At 42.4% G+C, this 22,076-nt stretch overlaps 1 protein-coding gene across 1 annotated transcript in view; it reads right to left on the bottom strand.

Moving 5' to 3' along the window:
* SLC41A2 (solute carrier family 41 member 2) overlaps positions 1–22,076 on the bottom strand; it is a 76,777-nt gene that overhangs the window by 21,648 nt on the left and 33,053 nt on the right. Inside the window, exon 7 of the mRNA XM_034778426.1 lies at positions 1,363–1,494. Within this exon, the coding sequence (XP_034634317.1) occupies positions 1,363–1,494 (132 nt within the window). The remainder of the gene's footprint in view (positions 1–1,362; positions 1,495–22,076) is intronic.

Below are 22,076 nucleotides of genomic sequence, written 5' to 3'. Positions count from 1 at the left end.
GTGGGAGAAGCGGAGTGGTGGCATGCCCGGGGGGAGCAGGCGGAGCGGAGTTGAGCTAGGGCGGGAGGTTGCGGGGGGCCCGCAGGAAGCAATGGGGGGCAATGCAGCACGCTGGGGGAGGAGGCGGGGCTGGGGATTTGGGGAAGGGGTTCGAAAAGGGTGGAGTTGGGGCAGGGCCGGGGGCAGGGGGGCATGAAAAAAAAGGGGGGGGCGGCCAAAATTTTTTTGCTTGGGGCGGCAAAAATCCTAGAGCCAGCCCTGGTTGACTCCTAGCCAGGACTTGACAGCGAGGGTAAACAGGGTGTTGGTGGAGAACGGGAGTGAACTTCTGAGGTTGGATGGGAGAGAGAAGTTAATAGAATCATAGAATATCAGGGTTGGAAGGGACTTCAGGAGGTCATTTAGTCCATCCCCCTGCTCACAGCAAGACCAATCCCCAACTAAATCATCCCAGCCAGGGCTTTGTCAAGCCTGACCTTAAAAACCTCTAAGGAAGGAGATTCCACCACCTCCCTCGGTAACCCATTCCAGTGCTTCACCACATTCCTAGTGAAAAAGTTTTTCCTAATATCCAAACTAAACCTCCCACACTGTAACTTGAGACCATTACTCCTTGTCCTGTCATCTGGTACCACTGAGAACAGTCTAGATCCATCCTCTTTGGAACCCCCCTTCAGGTAGTTGAAAGCAGCTATCAAATCCCCCCTCATTCGTTTCTTCTGCAGACTAAACAATCCCAGTTCTCTCAGCCTCTCCTCATAAGTCATGTGCTCCAGCCCCCTAATCATTTTTGTTGCTCTCCCCTGGACTCTTTCCAATTTTTCCACATCCTTCTTGTAGTGTGGGGCCCAAAACTGGACACAGTACTCCAGATGAGGCCTCACCAATGTCGAATAGAGGGGAATGATCATGTCCCTCAATCTGCTGGCAATGCCCCTACTTATACAGCCCAAAATGCCGTTAACCTTCTTGGCAACAAGGGCACACTGTTATCATATCCAGCTTCTCGTCCACTGTAACCCCTAGGTCCTTTTCTGCAGATTAACTTCTGCAGAAGTTAATGAGTTACTGGAGGATAAAAGGACAAAGCAGCTCTGAGTGCAGCCATTTGGGGAGTGTCTTTAGCCACTCCTGACTTCCATCTCTGTCTCTCGGTCCCTGTTACACTTCTCCCACTCAAGCCCTATACATGACCTCCCTACCGCTCAATTGTTGCAGGTAGAGGAATCTTTCATTACTGTCTACCTATCACAGCAACAACTGAATATGGTGCCCACATTCACTGGGTGTACAGGTCGGTCTACAGAAGCAAAAAAGAGTGCAACAATCTAGTTGCAACAATTAACAACCACCAACACATACCTGTACCATAATAGGTTCTGCATGGGTAATAGCAACCCTTTGCTTCTTCTGGCAACTCTCCAGGAATGCTATGTAAATGGAGGTAGGTAGAAATTCTGCTAGCTTGAATTGCCACTAAATTACCACCAATACCTGAAACAGAAAAAAAAAAAAGACATCTTTCACTGATTTTTCTCAGACAGATAACAATTTATCAAACTTATCAACTGCTATTACGCCCATCACACAGCATACAAAGGTCAAAAGGTGAAAACATCTTCACCATGGAAATTTATTATTCTGCTTCCAGTCAGGCCAACACTAAACACAATGTGACTGGAAGACTCAAAATAAAATTGAACTCAGCTCTTGCCCAGATTTGATTTGCATAGATTCATAGATTTTTAAGGCCAGAAGGGACCGATATGATCATTTAGTCTAACCTCTTGAACAACATAGACCATAGAACCTCAGCCAGTAATTCCTATATCAAGCCCATAACTTCAATTTAAGCTATAGCACATCTCTTTAAAAAGATATCCGGTCTTCATTTAAAGACTAAATTGCTTTTGGAACCAATGCAAGAGAGCCATGATACCCTTAGAAGCATGAAGAGGATTGCATGCTGGTGAGGCAGTTTAATGGTTGCAGAATTCTATGGTCAGAGAATTCTTACTATTCATCTGCTGGAGGGCTGGATTCAAGAATTTTAGATCTATCATCTTAATAATTGTCTTTGGACAGCAGGTATAGAGAACTTTTCACCTGTTTTTATATTTTCCATCTTTATAGTAAATTTTTCCAAATTATCTAATTTTTCATCACTTTTTCGCTTAAGGAATAAAAGTTTGATTATTATAAATATATTCATGTATTGGACAATAGAGTAGAATGTATCACTTTAAACCACCAAAGATCACTCCACTCAGGATAATAACTAAAAATGATGGAGGGGGCAGAGAGTTTGATTCCAACGCAGGGAGCTGACGAGAGTAGTATTAATTGTGGAGCTCTGGACAATAGTTAAAGAGCTAAGGACACCATAAAGGGAAAAAATATGAGAAAAACCTCTTGTCTTCAAAAAACAAAATCTAATCTAGGACCACATACACCAAATGTCTTAAGCATAATCAGATGGTTACTGCACAGCTTTGCTACTGGGCAGGAATTAAGGTTGTTTGGCTGCATTAACTGTGCATATCCGTACGTTAACATGTTTGGAATTCTTTTAAGTGAAATCTTAATGCTGAATTTCCAGTACTTGGTTTAGAGATGAAGACAACATCTCTACATTTTTTCATCCTTAAGTTATAAGTTCTTTCAGACTTAACACTATTTTAATGTAGTTATTTTTGTCTTGGAATACTGTCAGGATATCAATACTGAACCTAGACTCTCGAGGTCCTTAGGCAGCATACTTAGCTGCTGAACCATGACAGAGCACTTAACCACTGCCCTGGACCAACAGCCTTAGTGCTAAAGGCCTACAGAGCCACAGCAACTAAACCCCAGGTCTCTGATTGGATGGACAGGCAGCACTCTCATTGGGAGCCTGGATTATACAAAGGCCCCAAGAGGACGCTGTCTAAGCAACAAACCATTGCCTGCTCACTGCTGCCTAGGTTGCCTCACCTGATCCTGCCTTGCTGCCTCACCCTACCTTGTCTGATGCCAATTTGTTGCCATGCTGCCTTGCCCTACCTCGCCTCCCTAACCTGCTAACCCAGTCCCTTTGATTGGATCTTCCAGTTACTGACCCCTGTGAGAACTCCAGCCAGTGCCCCGGACTGCCCCTGATACCAATCAACCTCTTGGCTAACCAACCACCCACATACACTTTACTTCTTTGGACTGGCCCATGGCTGGCCTCTGTAAGATTATTCTGAACTTAATTTTATTATTAGCATTTTGCCAAAATATTTTAAAATAGAACATATTTGAAGTTAAGCCACTATATATATGAATAGTGTACAGTGTATATATATTGGCAGTATAAAGCAAAGTAGCTGCACCATACCAGTATAATGCCACATTTCTATGAAACAATTCTGGTGTTAATAAACCACAAGAGCATAGCCTCAAAATGGTAAACAGTTTTTTTAAAAGACATATTCTGAAATAAATCTATAGAAATAAGAGTCATAGGAAAGAAAATGACTTCTTCTGAAATTAAAGAGCCTCAAAATGTTTGGATAGCATTCAAAAAGCGAACAACAAAAAATGTAGATAATGTTCACAACTCTGATAGGAAGATAGATGTTATGTCAGCATAGAGATAGAAGGGACAAGACACAACAGAAAACTGAGCTGTAACACTGGTCTACAATTTTTGAGAAGTCGTCTGCTTCAGAGATAAAATGTGCTATTTATTATGTATTTTGATGTGCTGAATTCAAATATGACAATTAAAACAACTGATTGGCTACTGTTTCTAAGATATTTAAGTTTTTACATTTTATGTCTATGTATATTGTGTAGATAGTAGAGTTTTAATCATAAATTGTAAACCTAGGTCTTTTCATGTGTTTATGGTTGCTTTACATGATAATATTTCACCTGTCCTGTTTATGTAACACTTTAAAAATCAGCAAAAGGGTTATCTAAATAAAATTTATTATGAAACAAAAGGCAAAAAACTATTCTGTACATAGTTTAGTCCTATTTAGTGTCTACTCGGCGCTTCTTGGCTTGTCTCTTGTATTCATTAAATGGAGCATCTCTTGTCACTGTCCAGCAATAGTCTGCAAGCATTGATGGGCTCCATTTGCCCTGATAGCGTTTCTCCATTGTTGCAATGTCCTGGTGAAATCGCTCGCCGTGCTCGTCGCTCACTGCTCCGCAGTTCGGTGGAAAAAAATCTAGATGAGAGTGCAAAAAATGTATCTTTAGTGACATGTTGCAACCAAGGCTTTTGTATGCCTCGAGGAGGTTTTCCACCAACAACCTGTAGTTGTCTGCCTTGTTGTTTCCAAGAAAATTTATTGCCACTAACTGGAAGGCTTTCCATGCCATCTTTTCCTTGCCACGCAGTGCATGGTCAAATGCATCATCTCGAAGAAGTTCACGAATCTGAGGACCAACAAAGACACCTTCCTTTATCTTAGCTTCACTTAACCTTGGAAATTTTCCACGGAGGTACTTGAAAGCTGCTTGTGTTTTGTCAATGGCCTTGACAAAGTTCTTCATCAGATCCAGCTTGATGTGTAAGGGTGGTAACAAAATCTTCCTTGATTCAACAAGTGGTGGATGCTGAACACTTTTCCTCCCAGGCTCCAATGACTGTCGGAGTGGCCAATCTTTCTTGATGTAGTGGGAATCTCTTGCACGACTATCCCATTCGCAGAGAAAACAGCTGTACTTTGTGTATCCAGTCTGCAGACCAAGCAAGAGAGCAACAACCTTCAAATCGCCACAAAGTTGCCACTGATGTTGGTCATAGTTTATGCACCTCAAAAGTTGTTTCATGTTGTCATAGGTTTCCTTCATATGGACTGCATGACCAACTGGAATTGATGGCAAAACATTGCCATTATGCAGTAAAACAGCTTTAAGACTCGTCTTTGATGAATCAATGAACAGTCTCCACTCATCTGGATCGTGAACGATGTTGAGGGCTGCCATCACACCATCGATGTTGTTGCAGGCTACAAGATCACCTTCCATGAAGAAGAATGGGACAAGATCCTTTTGACGGTCACGGAACATGGAAACCCTAACATCACCTGCCAGGAGATTCCACTGCTGTAGTCTGGAGCCCAACAGCTCTGCCTTACTCTTGGGTAGTTCCAAATCCCTGACAAGGTCATTCAGTTCACCTTGTGTTATGAGGTGTGGTTCAGAGGAGGAGGATGGGAGAAAATGTGGGTCCTGTGACATTGATGGTTCAGGACCAGAAGTTTCATCCTCTTCCTTGTCTGACTCAAGTGAGAATGATTCTGCTGCATCAGGAACCGGCAGTCCTTCTCCGTGGGGTACTGGGCGTATAGCTGATGGAATGTTTGGATAATGCACAGTCCACTTTTTCTTCTTTGACACACCTTTCCCAACTGGAGGCACCATGCAGAAGTCACAATTGCTGGTATGATCTGTTGGCTCTCTCCAAATCATTGGCACTGCAAAAGGCACAGATTTCCTTTTCCTGTTCAACCTGTTTCCTGGCGAAGATTTGTTGCACAAGTGTTGCAGCATATGTGTGGGGCCCACCTCTTGTCCTGATCTCCAATTTTGCAGCCAAAATAAAGGGGATAGGCTTTCTTAACCATAGTGGTTATACTGCGCTTTTGTGATGCAAAAGTCACTTCACCACAAACATATCAGAAGTTATCTGCACTGTTCACACAAGTACGAGGCATCTCTGCTCACTTTGGCTAAACAGAAATGTGTCCCTTTGCAAAATCAAACACTGACAAATAAGAGAGCATGACACTGTATGATTTCTAGAGCTGATATAGGGCAATTTGTTCAGCAGAGTGATGTAAGCTTCGTTATGATTGCATCATCCATGACTTCTAGGAATAACATGATGCAATTCATCTCATGTATGACGCAATACCAGCTTCAGATTGCATCATTCATTGTTTTGCCTAAAAAGCAAATACTGTCCAAACACAGTCATAAATTTATTCATAGATCCAGTCAAAGATGTATTTTAGTCATTTCAGGTTTAAATTGAGATCCCTTCCCTTTATAACTTACTTATCCTCTGCCATTCCCAAGTCAAGGGTCGTATATACTGACCCAATAGCATATCTTGAAAACTAGAACCAATCAACAATTTTAAGCATCATTTTCGTTCCCAGTGACCCAGAATTAGTAAAGTTTGACTACATTTATTTCAGAAGCATTTTGGCTGTAGAGCAGTGTAATTAGTCAGTCAGAAATGTTCTTATTTCCCCAATTCCAAATTTCTGTTAATGGGATTCCACAAGGATACATCCAAAGAGAGGGTAGGGGGTTTTTTGTTTTGTTTTTCAATCAGGCTATTACTGCTGAATCCACTTTGAAGGAGACAAAGTATTTCTTTAGGAAATCTATAGAGCTTCTGAGCAGATTTAGGAGTTTGATCTCTAGAGTTAAGCCAGTTCCATAATCTGCTGAGCAGAGGAGTGAATAAGCAAAGTTATTCCCTTGTCTGCCCTCATCCAGGAACAGTCTACCTCATCATTGATATACAATGCTACTCCACCACCCTTGCCTTTATTTCTGTCTTTCCTAAACAGCACATACTCTTCAATACCTGTACTCCAGTCATGACTACTATTCCACCATGTTTCTGTTATCCCTATAATATCCGGTTTCACTTCCTGCACCAGTAGCTCTAGTTCCTCCATTTTGTTACTTAGGCTCCTTTCATTAGTGTACAAACATCTTAATTTTTGCCGTTTGGCTTCAATGACATTCTTTACCCGATTAGGCACAGACATTCTACCACCAGTATTACCTATTAGACTGGTATCTACACTACCCTTACTCTTTATGTCCATTTTCATACCCACGGCTGTATCCTTTCTTACTTCATTTTCTTCCCTCTCAATGTTAAATTCCGGCGTGGAGCTTACCTGGACATCCCCCAACCATCTCCCCCAAATTCCTAGTTTAAAGCTCTCTTAATCAATTATGCCAGCCTCCATCCTAGAATTCTATTTCCCTCCTTACTCAGATGAAGTCCATCCCGAGAGAACAGTCCTCTGTCCATGAATGCCTCCCAGGGGCCATACATTCCAAAGCCCTCCTTATAGCACCACTGTCTGAGCCATCTGTTGATTGCCGTAATCTTGTCACACCTTTGTCACCCTTCTCTAGGAACAGGCAGACTCCCAGTGAAGATCACCTGAGCTTCGATTTCCTTAAGCATCTTCCCCAGCCTGGAATAGTCTCCCTTGATACGTTCCAGCGAGAATCTAGCCATATCATTTGTTCCCACATGGAGGACAATCAGCGGATTCTTTCCTGCTCCTATTAGGATCCTCTTCAGCCTCAGGTCCACATCCTGTACCTTAGCACCTGGCAGACAGCACACCCTTCTGTTCTCCGGATCAGCTCTGGTTACAGGCCTGTCTATTCTTCTCGGTAAGAAGTCCCCAATCATGTAGACCTGCCTTTTCCTGGTGACGGTACGATTCTCCGGTCTATCCCGTTCCCTCTGGCTGCAAGTCCTCACGATTCCTGTTGTCCCTTGCAATCCTCTGCGACCCATCCCATATCCTCCTGGGGCTCATATTTGGTGTTATCTCCATTGATTCTTCCCCTCTTCCTATAGGACTAGCTGCTCTTCTCTTCTTCCTTGCCCTCTCACCTTCAGCGACCACCTGTTGTGCCCCTTCATTTTCCAACTCCGCAAACCTGTTCCTGAGCTTTATTTAGGGTGACCAGATCACAGGGATGAAATATCGGGACGCGGAGAGGGGCGGAGGGGGGGCGGAGCAAAAAAAAATGGCGGGGGAGAAAAAAAAAAAAGCAGTTTCGCAGGGGCGGGGAGCATTAGCAGGCCCCAGCAGCGGGGGGAGCACGTGCTGCCCACCCCAGGGCAAAAGCTGGCCCCGATGCAGAAGGGGCTAGGGATAAAGAGGGCATGGGGGGGGACAAGAAGCAAAGTCCGAGGCTGGCCGCGGCGCAGGCGTGCAAGGGGCCAGGGCTGGCACAGCCGAGCCACAGCAGCAGCCGGTCGCCTGAGGGGCTCCAGGCTGGGCAACGGGCAGGAGCCAGGGCTTTTCCCAGCCCTGCAGAGCCTCCCGCCCCCCAGCCCGCCGTGGGCACATGCGGCGCGTCCCGCCGCCGGCAGGGAGCCCCGCGCCTCTCCCGCTCGGCTGCGCTCCAGCGGCTCCTTCTCGGCGGGGCGAGCCGCTGGAGCGCAGCCAAGCAAGAGAGGCGCGGGGCTCCCTGGCAGCGGCGGGGAAGTTTATGGGGACCCCGGCTGGCCCCTCGCCCCTGTCCGCCGGCCTCCCTGCCTGGGACAAGTCTCGCCCCCGCAGCCCCTCTTCGCCGCGTGTCTCCGGCGGCCCACGCTGCCCACCCGGGCCAGAGCCAGCCCCGGCTGCTGCCTGCACGCAGCCCGGGCCATGCCCAGCTAGCCCCCGGCAGCCGCGGCAACTTTCCCTTCCCCTCCCACGCTCCTGGTAGTTGCCCGACCCTCCTCCCTCCTCCTAACCTCCTCCCTCCATGGAGGGATCCAATGGGGGAAGGAGGGGGCGGAGTCGGGGTGGGGGGGCGTGAGCGCCGGAGCGGAGGGCAAAATTGCTTTTTTGTCCAGTGTCCCGACCGAACATCGGTCGGGATGCGGGACAAAGAAGGAAATATCGGGACTGTCCCGATAAAATCGGGACGTCTGGTCACCCTAGCTCTATTTCTCCTTCACTAGCCCGTCTTTTCCTCTGCCTGGTTCTCTTAGTCACATGCTTCCACTGTCCACTTTCCTCATCCAACAGTCTTCCCTCAGAGTTCTTTGGTCCTGCTTCCATCTGTAAGTCCGAGCTTTTCCCTTCAGCCTCCTCATGTCTTTGCTCCATCATCTGCTCGAACCCCCTTCTAAACTCAACCAGAGTTTCCACCTGCATCTCCAATCCTCAGATCTTTTCTTCCATCAGCTCTATCAGGCGGCAGTTCATGCACATGAAACTCTTTTCAGGTACCCTCTCCAGGATTATGTACATGCTGCAGCTTCCACATCCAGTCATCTTCATTGTGTCTTCCACTGCTGCCTCTGTATCTGTCATAGCCTTCCCACCTAAAACCTGTTAGTCTGGGAAACAAAAACCGAACCAAAACACCACCACCCACAGCAAAACAAACCCCCAACAGGCACCAGAATACCACCCACTCCCTTCACTAGCCTGTCTATTCCTCTGCCTATCTCTCTTAGTCTTCCACACAAACTCCCCTTGCAAACTCCCCCTGAAACTCCCCTGTTTACAGCTCTGTTTGGTGGTGCCTGTGCCGCTGCAGCTTGTCTGGTGATCATCAAGTCATATTTATTAGTTTTGAAAATATTTCAGATTAAATTATCTAAATTCTCATCAGCTACAGAGTTAAGGATTTTTAAGTTATTCAGACCTTAAGAATATCAATGCCAAATGGAAAGGTATTTTTCTGGAGTAATATTCAATTTGTTTCTTCTCATAGCTGCTTGCTTTTTTTTACCATGCCCATGAAATCACCCAGGCAATACCAGACTAATTACATCACTGAGGGTAGCAGAAAAGCATTAAAAGATACAATTCTGTAGATTAACAACATTAGAAAAACAACAGGTTGTCAATTCACCAAATTACTGGTGTGAATCCTTAGCTTTTGAATGAACTCCTTTTAAGTGCCTAAGGAAGCCCTGTAATTGATAGCATTAAGAAATTAACTGCAGGCATGCCTATGGACTGTTTCAAAGCACAAATTTATGTTTATTTTATATCAGAAATATGTTTCCTGAAAAAAAATGTTGCTCTCATCATGCTATAGCCTTCTGGTTATTATAAAGACTAATTTTGCTAGTTTCTTTTTAGTCACATGGGAACCATAATATATAATGACATTTTATTTGAAAGTAAAATCTTAAAAATTGACTTGTATCCCTCACAGCAAAGTAGATCTGCTTAACTTCTGCATAAGAATACTACACTGTCACTAAGGATAACAGAAGTTAAGCTCTCTAGTAGAGAAGGATGCCATCCCTGACTTCATTATTAAAAAATACCAAAAAAACCTGTCACTTCACTGAACCATTTTAGAGTTAAAAGACAACCCCTTTCCTTAGGATAAATATTTCTACAGAACAGTTGTCAGCCTTGTTCATTGTCATTTAACAAACACTCTCAACACATAAGACCCTGTCCATGGTACAGCCAAAATCATGCCAGTTATATCTATGAATATGGTTGCTAACATAATTTCAGTGTCTAGTACTGGAAATAATTTTTTTCTGAGAACTGTGTTAAAGGAGCTTTGCTACAGACTACACTGAGTTAGTCTGTTAGCTTGGCTATATAACATGGATATAACATTTCTCAAAGAAAAAACACCTGTCCTAATTTATCATGGAAACAATGTTATGTCCTGGCTACGCTATGGTTAAACATGCTTGTTAATAGCATCGTTCTAAATATTTGAGGTGTTTAAAGTATACTTAATGTGTTGTACTAATACATATTTGCCCATCTTCAGACTCTCTGTATTTGATTACAAAAAAATAAGTTGCTCTACAAAACAACATTTTGTGTGTGTGAGAGAGAGAGAATTACATATTTTTGCATCAACCCATCATCTTCATTTTATTGTGCACGTGCACAGCCAGAGATTATGGTAAAAGAATATTAAGATTGTGAAGTCAAGCACTCTGCCAGCCCCAAGTTGTCCCCCCGCACAACTTCTGGTCCAATCTGTCTCTCACCCTTCCCCAACTCCAGTCATTTCCCCCATTTGTCTGCCCCCCTCACTGGCTTCTTGTCCCAGTCTCTTTGCCCAGCTAGTCCCAGTTCTTCCAATGTGCCACAGCTTCTCATCAGATTTGCTTTTCCCCCTACCCACCTCACTGATTCCCAATTATAGTCTGCTTGCCTAACAAGTCCAAGTTCCCTGAGCTCCTCCTTCAATCTCAGTCTCACCCTCCACACCAACTGCTTCTCAGTTCCCCTTAGCCATCTTGCCCAACCAGTTCCTATCTCCCAGTCCCAACCCCTCCGGTCCCAGTCAGTTTTTCCTCCCCTTCTGTCTCACAGCCTCCACTCTCAGTCTTCCCCCATCCCCAACCACTGTGGCCCCTTCTCCCAATCTACTCCTTCCTCTTCCCTCACCCTCGACTGGCTCTTGGCTCCCTGTATCTGAGTCAGGCACCTTCTTCTTCCATGCTGCCTGGGCACCAGCTGCAGGGAGTGGGGTGGGGATATTGAGAGCACAAGGGAAATAGTCTCTCTGTTCTCTCTCAGTTCTGGTGTCCAGTCCCACCCCAGCCCACAGCAGCCAAGAGCTGAAAGTTCAGGGGAAGTCCTGCTGAGCCTCTGTACCCTAGGAATGGACATATGTGGTTGCTGTATGGAGATGGTTCATGCACAGTCCACATACACAGGACCTGAGAGATCCTGGAGCATGCTCACTGTGAATGGAATTTTCCAAGATTTTAGCCATGGCTCTACTTAGCATGTGCAAACAGATTTTTCAAAGACTTCTTGGAACACTTGGGCAGATTTCCATAGGAACAGCAAAAAGTACATACCTGACACAAACATCACCCCTCTGCCAAATTTCAAATCCCTTCTCTAAAGTATGGAAATCTAGAACTTCTCAATAGCAATTTTAAAATATTTTTAACATTTTAATAAAATATTTATTTCCCCCCCCCCCCCCCGCCAACATATTCTCTAAAATGGCTGAACTGTTTTGACTGAAACTTTCCAAAAACTTTGAAGCCAGAGACAGACACCTGGCATGGAAAGTTTCAGCTGAAATGGTTTACATTTGACAATGTTGTAAACAGCTGAAAACAGAGTCTTATAAAGGGAAGAGTTGGGTAATCTTAATGTATATACCTCCCTCCTTCAAGGGTCTGATCCTACAAGCTACTGAGCATTGCCTGCAAGTCAATGGGAGTGGAGGCCATTTAGCAATTCACAGACGACATCCAGCATATTGTAGAATCTGACTCCACCTGTATAAAGATGTTCAATATATTTAAAGTTTCCAGTTGTGTGCACATCTCCCCAACCCAATACGTCTAATCAAATGCTGATGACTTTTGCTATATCAAGCTGCAATAACTTTTTAATCTACAATTTGAGAAATAAGTTATATGTACATTGTTGCAATGAATCCCAAAAACATACCTATTATAGGTGGAGCTGGTACGCATTATGATACAGTCTTTAACATGATCACATACTATTTCTTCCATAGGACCCTCCCTACCTCATTCAGTGCACAAGATGAATTGTGGTCACCGACTGAGCAACTATTCAATATTTCATTTTATTCTTATTGTCCGGTGTGTGCCCCATACCTTATTTACAGCACACTATTCAAAATCTTAAATGTATACAGCATTATTAATTTCCTCATGGGCTTTTCTAAGGTACTCATCACTATAGTATCTGAATGCCTAACAAACACTCATGAATTTATTTTCAGAACACCCCTATGAGGTGAGGTAGTTGTGTTATTCCCATTTTACAGATGGCACAGAAAGAGTAAGGTTAAGAGTGTCCAGTAATTTTGGATGCCTAATTTGAGACATCTAGGACCATATTTTTCAGAGTACTTAGCATGATATAGAAATTAATATGTTCAAAGCACAGCTCCCACTGACTTCAGTTTCAGCTGTGAATGCTCAGGACTTCTGCAGATCAGACTGCAGGGTCTCCAGTTGGATACCCAGAAAAAATAAGGTACACACAATTAATGGCAACCTGTGGAAAGACTAGTTCAAATGCCTTGCCCAGGTGCTCGGGCTCCAGTACGAGCCCTAGAACCCTCCCACCTCACAAGGTTCCAGAGCTTGGGCTCCAGCTCAAACCTGAAAGTCTACACAGCAATGAAACAGTGCCGGAGACCTACCTCTGCAAGCCTGAGTTTGCTGGCACAGGCCAGCCCTAGGCTTTTCTTTGCCTACCTGCTCTCATTTGTGGCTCCTAGTGCCACAGTGGCCCCCAGCATCCAAGAGAAGAAATTGCAAGGAAAAATTTGCTTGACCCCAAAATGGGCAAACTATTTTAGCTGAAACTTTCCAAAACAGATATGCCTAACGCAGACACCTGGCAAGGAAAGTTTCAGACTAATGGCTAAAATTGGGCAAAGTTACAGGCAACTGAAAACAGAGCCTTATAATGGGAAGCATTAGTCAACCTTAACTACTGGTGTACCTATCAGCTCTGCCTATAATATCAGTTAGTATCAGTAGGCATACTGAATATAAGTAATGTACAATTCACCCCAACTTTTCTCCTTCTAGAAGCAACCTAATATTTATGATACTTAGATGAACAATATTTTAGATTTTCAATACTATCTATGAACATTTCTGAGCTAAGAGTTAACCAATCACAGGGTATAAGAGGTATTATAGTCATACCTACTATATAGTTTGTGCAACAGGCCAAAGATTAAATGAAGTCAACACAATAAGGAGAGAACCAATTCAGCACAATTTTCAAATGAAATCTGATTTTGGCTATAAAATATTATAAGGTAATATATATAGGATCTGAGGAGATTCCGATCTCTGAGCAGTGATTTTAATCAGCACAGTCCACAGTTGCAAGCAATGAATTGTGCTGATTAGTCCATCTGGCATTCTGCCAAATAGTCTCTCATGCAGTTTTTATAATAAAAATAACCATCCAGGACACAAAAAGGAGAAAAATATTCTCCATTACAATAGTCAATGCAGCTCCACAACTCTATAACAAGGCACACCACTAACAAAATATAACCAAATTATTTCTCCGAAACTTCAAATTGAAATACTGCCATGGAGATCTGACCACCGATTTCATAAACTTACATTTTATAGAACTGAAGTGCTTAGATTAGCTCCCTTATTTGTCTTAGTACCTACATGCATTGTCCTTTCTTACAAATTTCTTGTCTTCAGAGATGCATGTTGTATGCATTTGTATTAAAAGTTAAGTGTATTAAAATAGGCAGAATTAGATAAACTATTAGGTTCTCCTATACAGCTGTCTTTCCAGAAAAGATTTCGAGCCAACATTGTATAAGCAAGTTATTACTTTTTTATAGGAACAATATATATTTGTTTTGGCTAATGCATGTAGCCAGGAAAATAATGTATTTTAAAAATTGATTCATTTTACTAAAATTGTGAGAATATTTTGGATATACCTAACAAATTATGATGTGGAAATTAATAAATCCTGAAATATTCTTGTAAAAATTTTAAAAGAAAGACTTTTAGAAAACGCAAAACAGCACAAAGTATACACCATTTTACTTGTATAAGGTAACAACTAAGAAAAAGTAAGAACTATCACCCCAAATATGTCAGAATTAAATATCCATAAACAGGATTCTCAACTTCTGTATATGCCAAAATAAAGATTGAACTATGCACTTACTCATACAGAACAGGTGCCATTCTGAGACCAATACACTTTCTTCCAATTGAGGATGCAAAATAGTCTACTCTCTGCCCAACCAAGTCTCTCCGCTACCATACAAACTTATGAATATATTTGCTTTCTGATTTATAGTGGCATCAGATTTCATTGTTGAATAGTCTGAGGCTATCTAATAGCAAAAGCACTTTTGTGTTGTCTGAGAGCTCCACACACACTCTATTTTAAAGCAATATATGTATTTATTAAGATACTTTACTCTTCTAATGGGAAATATTTTACATTTTTAAAATGGGGAATGATTGCACCGGATTTTCCTCCTATATCCCCCACAAATCCACATCACCACCATCCCACCTGAAAACAAGTGCTTCTGTTTATAACAGGCAATGGCCATTTACAAAATATTTGTGGAAAAACAGAGGGTCTGTTGTTCAACTTACCATACTAATATGAAAGAAAAGATATATTTATGGCATAGATGTGATCTTAGTTTTCATCTCCTTGACAATAGAAATACAATTACAGTTTTGTATTAAGCAACAGAGGGTCCTGTGGCACCTTTAAGACTAACAGAAGTATTGGGAGCATAAGCTTTCGTGGGTAAGAACCTCACTTCTTCAGATGCAAGTCATCTGAGTTTTGTATTAAAGTTCTCATATTGATTTCTGCAAACCTTTTCCCAGTCGCTTTGATCCCTACTTAAAATTTCTCCCCAGATATCTGACCATCTTATAATAAACAAAACCAGCTAATGAGCAGAATAAGCTAGTAGCATATACGAAGTATAGCTCTGTTTTATTATTAAAGAGGATGGTTTTATGCCATCTGGATAGTAAGGTTTTATTATCTAACCCTGCAAAGCATTTGTGATTTGCAGGAATTTCCAGATTTTGTAGAAAAAACGTTTGCATAACACAGAAAATGGACAAAATATCTACATATACACTGCTGCTATATATAAAATCACTTCTAAACCTCACCTATTTCCAAAACACTAGATTATGTTTTGTTTGAGAATGATACCAAAACCTAAACATAAAGTAGCTATTTCCATTAGCTGCACTTTACTTCATGTCTGTAGCACAGTCTGAAGCAAATTGTTCAGATCATTATCTTATTATAGTATAATTATATTATTTTTTGGCAAATTCTTATAATGAGGTACCAGGGTTACCAGTCCTTTAAAGCTGGTAAGGAAATCCTTTAGGGTCAGCATTACTACATCCAGGAGGGTTTTGTGGGAAAAGTCTTGTGGGACAGGGACTGAGCAAGAGAAAGGGGTCCTGGAAGCATTTTGGGATTTTGAGGGAGAAACTCCCAGCTGCTGTCCTTGTTTAGGGCCCAAGATAATAATTCCAAGTGTATGGAAGGCTGGAAATCCCCTCAGCAGGGCTGATTCAGGTGGTGCTGTGCATACCCATACAGTCTCTCTTTTACACCATACCGAGGGAGCAGGGTAAACTAGTAGTTTTAGGTTTCATAAGACAGACTTTGAAGCAGAGTCTGACTTTCTGATGAGGGGCCCTGCCATCTTCAGAAAAACACAAGAGAAGAAAAGAAAGGGGAAGTTTGTGAGGGGGAGGGGGGTTGGTTGTTTTTTGTTTTGTTTTTTTTTGATTGGTCAGCAACAGTGATATTTCAAAAGCTACCTATTAGGTAATCCACACTTAGGATCTTTGATAGTTAATAAGGTATGTGCAGATATGTTTATGTAAAAGGATTTTCTAAATTCCAGTTTTATACTTTACACTTACAACAGCAATAATCAAGAGGCGCCAGAGCAACCATGAAGCACAGGAGAGCCTACATCGAATAAAAGCAAATTACTTACCTGTAATTTTCTCTTTCAGAAGGCACATTATAATATAGCCAGGTATTCTCAAACTGGGGGTCAAGACCTCTCAGGGGGTCGCAAGCTGTCAGCCTCCACCCCAAACCCCGCTGCACCTCCAGCATTTATAATAGTGTTAAATATTTTTAAAGTGTTTTTAAAGTATAAGGCAGGTTGCACTCAAAGGCTTGCTGTGTGAAAGAGGTCACCAGTACAAAAGTTTGAGAACCACTACTCTTTGCTCTCTGTGTCCCATATATGAATTTGCAGAAATTCCCTTAGCTATAGAATTTGAGGGTAGCCAAGCATATACAGATCTGTCGCATCTTACGTGTATTTAACATGTGCGATTTCAACTTTATGCGGTAGGCAAAAACAAAAAAAGAGAAAAACAACAATTTCAATACTATACCTGTAGTGCGAGCGATTTCGCCCACCATTGAACTCAATGGGGTTTTGGCTATACGCGGCTTTCGCTTTACGCAGTAACCGCGGAACGGAACCCCCCGTAAAATGAGACAGACCTGTACCCTCTCAGCAAATATTATGTTCTCCACTGCTTGGCTAAAGGGGAGGAGGGGAAACCAGCAGCCCCTGGTACCTGAACAGCAGTAGTATTTATTTATTTATTTATTTTTGAGGAAAGAGGTAGAAGGTTTTAAGGAACATATTCCCCCAACTCGTTGGGGAAGTGAATGAGAGAGAATCAATGAACCCAATAACTTCAGGAGAACAAGAATTATACATAACCTTTTTCTGAAGAGAGATGTTATAACAGACTCATTCTTAGCAATTAAAAAGCTCTATGAAGTCCAATCACTACTTAGAGGATGTTAAAAAGGGGGAAAGTAAATGAAGGTTTCACACAGTCAACTTGTGTGAAGGTACCACTTTAAATAGAAGCACAGTTTTACTTAGACCAGAGGTAGGCAACCTATGGCTCGCGTGCCGATGGCGGCACGCGAGCTGATTTTCAGTGGCACTCACACTGCCTGGGTCCTGGCCACCAGTCCAGGGACCTCTGCTTTTTAATTTAATTTTAAATGAAGCTTCTTAAACATTTTAAAAACATTATTTACTTTACATACAACAATAGTGTAGTCGTATAGTATAGATTTATAAAAAGAGATCTTCTAAAAACATTAAAATGTATTACTGGCACGCGAAACTTTAAATTAGAGTGAATAAATGAAGACTCGGCATACCACGTCTGAAAGGTTGCCGACCCCTGACTTAGACAGCCGTAGCCTTTAAAAGACATTTAAGGGGATGCCACCCTTGATACACACAATGGTGGTGTATCAACCCACCTAGTATATGTCCACAATACCACTGTGGACACATTCTTGGATGCTGAATCCAAATCAGAAATTTGGAAATCCACTTTTTATTTTACTGTTTTGGACTGACTCCCTGCCAGTGCATCTCAGATATAGGTTGCCATTTTTACACCATGAAAGCTTGTGTGACCCACTACAGTGATACAACAGAATCCACCAAGGTGGTATAAAGGAAATGTATCAGTTGGGTTCTATAAACATTGGGATGCACCCAAAAGCAAGTTGCACCTTTTGGGAAACTGCACCTCTGCCAACAGACCCCTCATCTGCAAGATCCCACAATGATCAATTCTATTTCTGGTCCTCTTCAATATCTCCATACAGCTACTAGGGGGAGTAGGGTAAGAGAACACACTCAAGTGCCAGCAGTATGAATGCCAACTGCTCTAGTTATCCTTCACTATATATGACTATATCACTACCACCAAGATCGCTCAGTGCTTGGACAAGATCAACTTAGGGATGCAGAACATCTGGCTGAAGCTGAACCCAAGCAAGACAAAGGTGATGACGTGGGCAAAGGAAATCCAGGTGGAGAAGTTGGCTGCCATTGTGCAGTCTCCGTTGCTTGCAGGTACCCACCCATCAATTGGTCAATTCAGTCTGCAGTTTAAATAGGTTCCTGAATTAATTTACTGATATTAAGCTGCATAGCAGCATCTACAAGTAACATTTTCTACCACCTCTGATTGACTAGGCTAACTAGTCTCATCTTAGTGGATGATTACATGGGCTCAATTATACATGCCTTCCTTACCTCCTGGATGGACTAAAATGCAATATACCTGAGCACAAAGCCATCAGCCCTTAGGAATCACCAACTCCACACCAAATTCACAATGTAGCTGCACACCTCCTCAGCAATGCAGGCTACCATGAGTACATCAGATCTGTCTGCCGCTCTCCACACTGACTTCCAATAAAATGTTGACGCAAATTCAAGGTCTTGGTCCTAAGTCTGGGCCAAGGATATCTAAAAGACTGCCTAACGGTCTGGGATGAGGACCCTGGTCAACAACTCTGCTCCTCAGTCACATTCAAACTTTCTACCACAAAAGTAAAGGTAGTCTCTGCAGGAAACAGAGCCTTCTCAGTGTTTGGTCCCAAACTATGGAATGAGCTCCCACAGGAACTAAGAGTTACCACCTACCTTATCAACTTCCACTCAAAGTGGTACAAGAACCTATCTACAATGGAATTTATCTGTTTCAACTGCTATGCTGAAACTACTGACTGTGGCAAATCTTTCCAGCTAAATCCCAATCTTATCAAGAACTATCTGTCCTGAACTACTGCAGAAGAAAAGGGGACTTTAAGATCTAGTGGTTTAGTTGGACAGCACCCAAATAAAAATATCTCATAGCATGATGAGACTTTTGTAGATGTAGGTATGGTGAAACCTCCTGTGAAATCTAAAATTTATTGCATTCTTATAGGTAGAAATATGGTTTTGAGCCCAAACCCTCAATGTCTGGACTCCTATACACTCCCAGTATCCCAGGTGAGCAAGCAGGTACTTGGATAGTCAGTATGGACTCAGATGGCTATGGCACCTCAGAGGTGATGCTGTCACATCCTTCAAATTCTTTCAAAGAGAAGCCTGTGAGACGTCCAAGGCCCAGAAAAGAGGAAAGCATAGGTTACGATTATATCAAGGTACAACATGACTTCTTTACACCTCACTTTAACACAGGTGGCATCAACTGAAAAATTGGAATCTCCCCAATTATACTTTGTTTAGCTTGGAAGCTCAACTGCAGGAAAACTCAGTTCATATTGCACATCTGGAGTACTGGATGCTCAAGTCTCAGAGACTGGCTGAAATGAGAACATTGATGACTAATGCCTTTGCAATACTAATTTAAATAATCATTGGTTTCTTGTCAGGCCAATGTTTCTCCTTAATGAACACTGATTTGCCAAAGGAGGGAAACTGACACAAAAACCTTTGCCAAATCTTCCTCACGATACATGAGATGTTGCCATGGGGACCTATTGGCCTTTCTTCTTAGTGTGCTTTTGATACATTGACGGAGGTTGTCGTGGCAACCACTGTCAGCAGCTCTTTAGCATTTCTGCCCAGTGTAGGGACACATTAGTGGAGGGACTCATCTGTGGCGGTCTTGATGCAGTGTTCCACTTCAGTGCAAGGATGTAACTAAGACAAATATATTGCCTGTTCTCCACCTCACCATTCCAAAATCAACTACTGTCCTACACAGATAGTTGGAAGTATTTCATCAGTACTTTTGCAAAGACTGTGAAAGCTTGATGAAGCTGGATGTTAGTTCTTTGACATAAGTTCTTTCACTTGGCACAAGGCTGTCTGCTAGGAGACTCTTAAATGTTTTGTTATACTGATCAGAATTCTAGCTGATAGTCCAGTTGCCTCAAAGCCTTCAGCTATTATAGTTTCTTGCCACTATAGTAAGGAGTGGGTGCCTTATAAAGCTTTGTCATCTCTGGTGCTTATTAATTCCAGGATCTTGTTGCATAAAGGTCCAGAATCAAGAAGCTTGTCAGCCACACACTACAGGAAAAACAATTAAGGCCAAGATTTTCAGAAGTGATGTGATTTTGGATGCCAAACTTGAAAAACCTTAAAAAAGAACTGGTTTTTAGAAAAATGCTGAGCAATGATCCTCTGAAAGTCAGCTCCCTTGAAAGGGGAACTGAAATTCAGGTGGGTAGTTGTGTTGAAGGTAGAGTTTTTTGGGGAGTGAGGAAGGGAATGTTAATGGGTTAGATACTGATTTTCACTTGTTTATTAATTCAAAGGCATCTAGAATAAGTCTACCCTAGAAATGGTACAGCAGCACAACTGCAGCGCTGTAGCATAAATACTAAAACGACAGAAAGGGTTCATCCATTGCCAGTGTTCCCTCTAAGCTGCACGCCTGTGTGGCCATACAACAGTCCATCAAGTGCTGCACACTTGATTATTAGTCGCACACATCTTCAGCAATGACGACTTGTGTTCAGGTGCCCTTCCCCCACTGCTGCGCTGCTCCTGCCCTCTGCCTTGGAACTCCTGACCAGCTGCTCCTTGGAGCCTCATGCTTGCTGTGCAGAGTAGGGAAGGGAAAGAGAGGGGCACTGATGTCAGGGTGTCCCCCTCCTCCCCTCATGTACCCTATCTCCACAGAGCAGTGGAGATGAGGGGGGAATAGCACTAGGGAGTGAGACGGAGCTGCTGGCGGTTGCTGCTGTATCTGAACAAGCTTTCAGACTGGTGAGTGTCGCTCTGCTTAAAGACAGGTTTCAGAGTAACAGCCGTGCTTAAAGTGACAGCGCAGTCTCTCTCTCACACACACAGTCTCTCTGTCTCTCTCACACACTATCTCTCTCACACACACAAAAAAACCACACTCTTTCTCACACACACACACTGTCTCTTTTACACTCACCTCCCAACACAAACTTGTATTATTGGTTTTGTTGTTACTTCTTGGTACTTCCTGCAATACACATATATGCTCTGTAATTTTATTCTTTCAAAGTGCTGTTATTTTATTTTTTTGACTGGTCTATGCATTTCATAATTTTATTTCTCTCTTACGCTTAAATTTAATTCTTTGAGTAGTGGTTCTAAAATGCCTAACCTGTCTTGGCTGGAGTAATTATCCCTATGACAACTTTTTAAAAATATATATTATACCTAGGTTTTTAATTTCTACTTTTTAATTTTGTATGTGCACCAATATTGAGATAATGTGTGACGCACATCCACACATTATCTCAATATTGGTGCACATACAAAAATTCATTCCGCACAAGGATGAAAACATTAGAGGAAACATTATCCATCGCTGTAGTAAATCCACCTCTCCAAGAAGAATTCTTCCATCAATCTGGAGATGTCTATACCAAGGCTTAGGTTGGCTTAACTACATTGCACAGGACATGAAATTTTTCACAGCCCTGAGCGATGTAGTTAAGCTGACCTAATTTTGTAGTGTAGACCAGCCCTAAGAATCTTAGGCTCCCTTTTGTATATTTTTATGAATGGAAATGAGCAGAGATTTATCACAATACATCTCTACCCCGATATAACGCGACCTGATATAACACGAATTCGGATATAATGCAGTAAAGCAGTGCACTGGGGAGGCAGGGCTGTGCACTCTGACGGATCAAAGCAAGTTCGATATAATGTGGTTTCACCTATAACGTGGTAAGATTTTTTGGCTCCCAAGGACAGCGTTATATCAGGGTAGAGATGTATTTATATTTAGAGAAAGTTCCTTTATACACCTCTACCCCGATATAATGCTGTCCTCGGGAGCCAAAAAAATCTTACCGCATTAGAGGTGAAACCGCGTTATATCGAACTTGCTTTGATCCACCGGAGTGCGCAACCCCGCCGCCCCGGAACGCTGCTTTACCATGTTATATCCAAATTCATGTTATATCGGGCTGCGTTATATCGGGGTAGAGGTGTACCTTCCACACTTGCTACACAGTAAGCAGAAAACCTACTGCAAATAAGAAAGTCCCGTGTCTAATTTCTAC

This window comes from Trachemys scripta, chromosome 1, assembly GCF_013100865.1.
Source record: "Trachemys scripta elegans isolate TJP31775 chromosome 1, CAS_Tse_1.0, whole genome shotgun sequence".
Classification (NCBI taxonomy): Eukaryota; Metazoa; Chordata; order Testudines; family Emydidae; genus Trachemys; species Trachemys scripta.
Note: the sequence above shows the minus strand (reverse complement) of the source record. Positions and strands in the feature narration are given on the sequence as shown.